Source organism: Gekko japonicus, unplaced genomic scaffold, assembly GCF_001447785.1.
Source record: "Gekko japonicus isolate JY-2015 unplaced genomic scaffold, Gekko_japonicus_V1.1 scaffold2655, whole genome shotgun sequence".
Classification (NCBI taxonomy): domain Eukaryota; kingdom Metazoa; phylum Chordata; class Lepidosauria; order Squamata; family Gekkonidae; genus Gekko; species Gekko japonicus.
Window position 1 is genome coordinate 203,274 of NW_015160302.1, and position 6,767 is coordinate 210,040.

The 6,767-nt window shown below is 49.2% G+C and overlaps 1 protein-coding gene across 1 annotated transcript in view; it reads right to left on the reverse strand.

The window, feature by feature from the left end:
- Positions 1-6,767, reverse strand: part of CCDC77 (coiled-coil domain containing 77) — a 30,073-nt gene that overhangs the window by 2,839 nt on the left and 20,467 nt on the right. The window contains exons 5-8 of the mRNA XM_015416275.1: positions 6,652-6,724; positions 6,314-6,408; positions 4,217-4,365; positions 2,383-2,755 (exon numbers count right to left, since the gene is read on the reverse strand). Of these exons, the coding sequence (XP_015271761.1) occupies positions 2,383-2,755; positions 4,217-4,365; positions 6,314-6,408; positions 6,652-6,724 (690 nt within the window). The remainder of the gene's footprint in view (positions 1-2,382; positions 2,756-4,216; positions 4,366-6,313; positions 6,409-6,651; positions 6,725-6,767) is intronic.

Here is a 6,767-nt window from a genome sequence, read left to right on the forward strand (position 1 = left end):
CACCTACTGCAAGAAAAAAAAAAGTAGAGACCAATTGCTTTACTTTTCTTTTTTTTACCATCAAGCGGCAACTGACTTATGGCGACCCTGCAAGGTTTTCAAGGCAAGAGACATTCAGAGGAGGTTGGCCATTGCCTTGCCTCTGCATAGTGACCCTGGACTTCTTAGGTGGTCTCCCATCCAAGTACTTATCAGGGCTGACCCTGCTTGGCTTCCGAGATCGGATGAGATCGGGCTAGGCTGGCCTATCCAGGTCAGGGCCACCTGGCTTTTGGCCTTCCTATATCGCCAGGTACACTGGTCTGTCTTTTTGCACCCTGCTTCCCTTCCCCTTCCAGCACTGCTAAAGAGGGCTTGCTCTGTAATGAGCTGGTGTGAGGCGGGTTGCCAGAGGTGGCAGCTTTTGGGGGTGGCACTGGCGACTTCCCATCCCTCTATGGCCAGCCTATCAATCACCTACTAGCACCCCCCCCAGAGCTGAAGCAAATAATTCCCCCCCCCCCCCGACCCCTTAAAAAGTTGAAGCAAATAATTCTGCCCCCCCCCCCGGACTCTTTAGAGATACTACAGCAAACTGAGTATTCCTCCTTCTTGCAAGAGTTTGGCCAAAGTTTCTGATTACCTCTTGGCTGGGGCAACTAAAATGGCAGGCAAACTCCTGTGAGGGGAAGCAGTCTTGTGGGTACCTGGGAAGACTGATGGGGACTGTGCTGCTATTTCTAAGGAGTGCTGGGGCAATGAGGAGTCTCTCTTCTAGGGCAGCAGAGGCCAAGGGGAGGAAGGTGGAGATGGCTACCGCCGGGGCTATCCCTGACAGTGGAAGATTTTGCACGGCCACTGGCTGATGCCAATGCTGCCAGTTCTAACCAGAACACAGTGCAGCTGTGAATGCACTCGTTCGCGAAAGAAACGGACATCTGCACAACTCCATTAACACAGCGCTACCTTTCAGTGGTCAAAACCAGTGTTCCCTCTAAGCTGAGTTAGTGTGAGCTAGCCCACAGTTTTTTAGCCTCCGGCTCATGCATCTTTGCCTTAGCTCAGGAAGGATGGCTCCAGAGCAAACTAATTTATCCAGTAGCTAAATCACTCGCTCACAACTTTAATGCCAGTAGCTCACAAGGTAGAATTTTTGCTCACACAACTCCGCAGCTCATAGGGAGCATTGGTCAGAAGCAGCAGCAATGGGGGGCGTGGCGGGGGGGGGCAATGCTAGCGAAAGGAAGCAGAAGCCTTGGGATGGAAGAGTTGGAAGCTGGCAAGTGCTTCAGTTTTCAAGACCAAGTTAATCCCGCTTCAACTGTTTCTGGGAAAATAAGGAGGCTGTGGGCTGCGGAATTAACTCTGGAAGCTATTGGCAGGCAACCACAGTCTTCACTACAAGAAGGAATCGCTGTATGCACCAGATTCAAGGCTGCAGCACCCATCCTCCCTGGATGAAAGCAGAAATGAAAGCATCAGAACGGTTTCAGGTCTTACTGTTAGCGAGAATGTCATGCTCATCAAGCAACCACAGAATGGGAAGGGACTTCTGTGTCATCACTCTCAGCACTTGCCAAAAGGCAGCTATCCTTCAGAAAAGATCAAGCACGCTCGTTTCTTCATAGGAGCACTTTGGGAAATGTGGTTAGAAATGATCTGAAGTGGGCCCCCAATAGATAGCTTCTCTTACGGGCGGAATTTGCTTTCTAACCTGTTCCTTGAGGCATCCAGCAACGAGAATTCCATCACATCTCTGGCCGACCTGTTGCAATACTCACCTGCTCTAAGATGCACCCCAGCCTACGGGTTTTTAGTTGTTATTTGAACACACTGGTTTTTTTCTGGGTAAACAAAGAGCTGACTCCTCCCTCCACTGTACTTTAATAAGTAATACTACACTTAAAAAAAAATCATGATAAACTACATAACAATAAACAACAGACTACCTTAAGAAGCCTCTTTCCACATGTGCACCTGACCTCCCAAATCAACACGAAGCCCTGCTGTGCCCCTCTCTGCAACCTGAGTACTGGTGTGTTACGTGCGTGCTGTCAAGTCACAACCAACGTATGGTGACCCCCAACAAAGCACTTTCAAGGCAATTGAGAAGCAGAGGTGGTTTGCCATGGCCTTCCCCTGCAGAGTCTTCCTTGGTGGTAATGACCCTGCTTAGCTTCCAAGATCGGATGAGACCAGGCTGTACCACGCTGCCTTCCCTCCCATCAGTACGCTAGGACACAGCAGCTTATACCTCGACTCCCATGATAAAAGAAAACAAGGTCCTCATCCAGGTGCTGGCCAAACCCAGGGTGCTAAGAACCTTGTTGCTCTCCAGCCTTTCCTGGGAAATGCAACACTGCTCTGTTTCAAGCCCTTCGAAATGGGCAGCTGCGATGTTACCTTGATGTCTGCACTGTGCGCTTTGCGGAATTCACGCTCTCCTCGGGAGGGGTGCTTGGCCTCGCCCGTCTTCTCTGCAGAGCCTCGTAACTTCTGGCTGAAGCTGTGCTGGCAGGGACTGCTCCCCCCCTCGTCTTGACTGCTCTCCTCCTGCCAGTCGTGACTGCTGTCTCGTGGGCTGCGGCCACGGTCCCGAATTCTATCACCGTCCCACCGAACCCGGCTTCGTTCCGGCCCGCCCTTCCTTTTGTCCAGCCTCCTTAGCAGGCAGTCCTTCTCCGCCATCCAGGATTTCTCATTCGTCCGTGCCTCGAATTTCAGTTGGAGAAAATCTCGGGTGCTCTCATACAGCAAGTTTTGAGCTTTGTGGTATCTGAAAGGTGTGCGGGAGAGAGAAAGACGAATTACTGCTTTGCTCCCCAGTTCTTGCATTCCTTGCGCATCCTCTTTGCAAGACAAGAGTTGCACAGGTCAGAGTCTAAAGAAGGAAAAAGATGTATCCTGTTCCATGCAGGTCTTCTTGAAGGGTATGTCCACACTGGAACAGGAACGAAAGGGGGCCACCCTGGGGGATCGGAACACAGGAAGCTGCTGTGGTGAATTAAGCCACTGGTCCACCTAGTCCAGCATGGCCTGTTCCGCCTGGGAGTAATTATCCATGGTTCCTAGACAGAGGTCCTTTCCAAACTTGGTAACAGATATCCTCTGATTGGGGAGATGCGAGGGATTGAACCTCAGACGTTATGTATGCAAAGTGTGTGCTCTGTCATTGGGAGACGGCTGCTCCCCCAAATGAAGACATCTCAAAGGAATGGCTTTCAAAGCAAGCCGTGCCTGAGCAGGCGTTTGAACCCAAGACCATTGGACTGAGAGTCTACAGCAGGGGTGGCCAAACTTGCTTAACGTCAACAGCCACATGAATAAACGTCAGACGTTTGAGAGCTGCAACACATGAACAAATATCACACACACGTTTTTACTGAAAAATATGCAAATTTGCTTTTTATTAACATTAAATTGGACTGTGTGGAAGAGCTGCACGTGGCTCCCAAGCTGCAGTTTGGCCACCCCTGGTCTACAGACTACCTGGGTGACTGACATAGCATCACCTCTCTGAGTCAGTGGATTCAGAATGTAGACTACTAATGGTGTCTAATATGATAGGGGTACATGTCCTCCCTTTCCGTGGTTCCTGATTAAGGTAGATTTAAAGTGCTCTGCACTCTTGCTCTTCTACTGAAAAACAGCATGGCTACACCCCTGAAAAGGAGTTGCAGTGGCTCAAGTGGTTAAGACGCTGAACTGCAGGCTGTGGAAGGTCGGTAGTTCGAGACCCAAGTGTGCCGCATGATGGAGTGAGCTCCCGTCTCTAGTTCCAGCTCCTGCCAACCTAGCAGTTTGAAAGCAAGAAATTGCAAGTAGATAAATAGGTACCACTTTGGTGGGAAGGTAACAGCGTTCCGTGCGCCTTGGTGTTTAGTCATGCCGGCCACATGACCACGGAAACGTCTTCGGACAGCGCTGGCTCTTCGGCTTTGAAACGGAGATGAGCACCGCAACCCTAGAGTCGGATTCGACTGGCTTTCGAGCAAGGGAACCCTTACCTTTACCCCCCTGAAACGACCACCCTTGCCATGTTGCTCCTGTGACCATAAAAGACAAATATTCCCTCCTGTCTCCTTATTTCCCTCTAAGCCATTCAACACCAGTGAGAGGCACAGACGTCACCGTAAACATTGCTGACCAGCTCACCTCTCCAGGACAGTATCATTTATTTTTATATTCTGCCTCTCTGGGAGTGTCATCAGAAACAGACACAATTTCTCGCACCCACTTTTCAGTAAGGTCTTTGATCTTGTCCTGATCCCTCTGATGTTGAACTTGAGCTTCTTCTATGCGGATCCGCCGGTCTTCTAGCAATGCCTCAAGCTGCTCTTTGGCCAGCCGAGCCTGCTCTTCCAATTGAGCCTGAAGGGCTTCCACCTGGATTGGCACAGAAAACAGGCAGAGAATCAACGGTTACATCAGGCTGAACAATACCCCCTTACTTCCCTTACAGAATAAGTGTTGTACTTTTTTTGCAGGACTCCCAATTCTCTAATGGTTTGGCAGGCTGACAACATAATATCTGGCCAACTGTAGTCATTTGAGACCAATGCAGTTGAAAGATGCACATAAAATATGGCTGGAATTCCCCGTGCCCTGTTCTCTTGGAAGAATTTCTGCTTCTCCATGCTTTTTGATTTATCTTCAGCCTTCATGAAGGATTACTCTGTGAAATTCAAAGGTTTTCTACATTTTCAGTAATAGGAAGATGTCCGGTAAAAAAGCTGGTCATTCTTATGCCTGGATTCAATACAGAAGCAATTCTGAACACCGGGGTGGGGTGGGGGAGCTTATGTTGTTATCAGGACAGTCGAGTGTCACTGTATGAAGCGACTCCACTCATGACTGCCTCATTCGCTGAGGTCATCTTCAGATAAAAGTATCCCTGTCAATGAGCTCTCTGTGGACAGGTTCTTGAACTAATGCAATGATCGTGCTGCATCGGTCATATGACAAGCTGGCCATTTGACCAGATGATGGGCTTATAATTTGAATCAGTAGGTAATGGGTCATATGAATACCCCAGATTCTCTGGTTTGGGGGGGGGCAGGAATTCTCAGATTTGGTCACGATGACCCCTTCTAAGTAAACACTGAAATCGTCTGAAGCCAACAACAACAGGCCAATTCTTCTCCAGACTTTCTGGTCTCTCCCTTTCTTTGCTGCTGGCTACGAAGCAGAGGGCTGAGGAGGGAGAGCACAAATCACAGCCCAATTCCGTGACGCGGGCAGATGAAAAGAAAGCAAGTGGAAGCAGGGTAGCCGCTTATACGTTTACCAGCTAATTTCAAGACGCCCGGGGCAAGAAGCCGAGAACAAAAGCCTCATCCGCCATACAGGTTCCAGAAGGGTCGCCTAGCTTTGGTTGCCGCCGGAACAAAGGGAGCATTGTGGGGCTTCAAAGGACTAACAAATTTATTGTAACGTAAGCTTTTGAAAGCCGGAGCCCACTTTGTCAGATGCACAAAGTGTTACGCTCAGTTGGCACCGAGCTGATGCCTCCATATGTCTGTAAAGGAAGCCACAGGATCCCTGCTATGTACAGTGTTGCCTTGCTGGCTGACAGCGCCGGGGAAACACAAAGAAGCCATTCTCTAACTCCCTGAAAGGGATGGGTTAATAATATGTGTATTACTTATAACGTGCCTGGGCTACACTTCAGGCCCTCGTTGGGCGAGGCGGGCCTTAATCCAAGCTCCCTGCTCTTTTTGAACAGTGTGGGGTAGTCGCTGGAGGGATGGACTAGGATCCGGGAGACCCGGGTTCGATTCCCCACTCTGCCCTGGAAGCTCACCGAGCAACCTTGGGTCCGTCACGTACTCTCTGACCAACCCACCTCACAGGGTTGCTATGAGGAAAAAGTGGAGGAGGGGAAAATGATGTAAGCTGCCTCGGGTCCCCATTGGGGAGATAAATGAAATAGATTTTTTAAAAAAAAATTATCCCCCTTCCCCAGGTGTTTATATCTTCCAAAAAGAAGCCAGTGCCAAAGTACGCATCATCGTCCCAAGTATTAGCTTTTGGATTTCAATGTCCACAAAAGGCTAACTGAATTTTTAAAAAAAATTCTCCCCCTTCCCCAGGTGTTTCTATCTTCCAAAAAGAAGCCGGTGCCAAAGTACACATCATCATCCCAAGTATTAGCTTTTTTTGCATTACAGCTTCATAGATTTCAATGTCCACAAAAGGCTAACTGAACCACCAACCACCCCCACTGGCAAAGTGGACTGCGCGTGGAGAAGGAGCTCTGTTCTGAGGCCTCGCAAGCAACGGCAGAACTCCCAAGATGCACAAATCAACTCGAGGCCCCAGGGTACACCGCTACCTGTAATAGGAGTGTCTGGTTGTCTCTCTGGTATCTCTCTGCGCTTTCTGGTTTCCCTCCTTTTGCCGTCGTCTTTGAGGCAGAGCTTTTAACACCTAAAGCCGAAGTTTCCATTGAGTAAAAAAAAATGACCACATTCAGGTAAATTAAATTGAGACAGTGTTTCTATTAGGGAACAGTGGTCAAGAGAGAAAGGAGGAGCAGTCTGGCTGAGAGATTTCCACTGGAGGGAACACCCTAAGAAGCAGACATGTGGGATAAGCTCATACTCTTCTCACACACACCCCGAATATCCTGCTGTTCAGCAGCTCTCCTTTGCAGGAGGCGGGTTCTGTTACCTGTTTTTAGAGCGCTGTTCTCATTTCGTTCGTATGGATCTCTCCTCTTGGTTAGCCTCTGAGGAACAGTGACCTAAAAGAACCAAAAACATTCTCGTTAACTCGCTCCTCGTCGC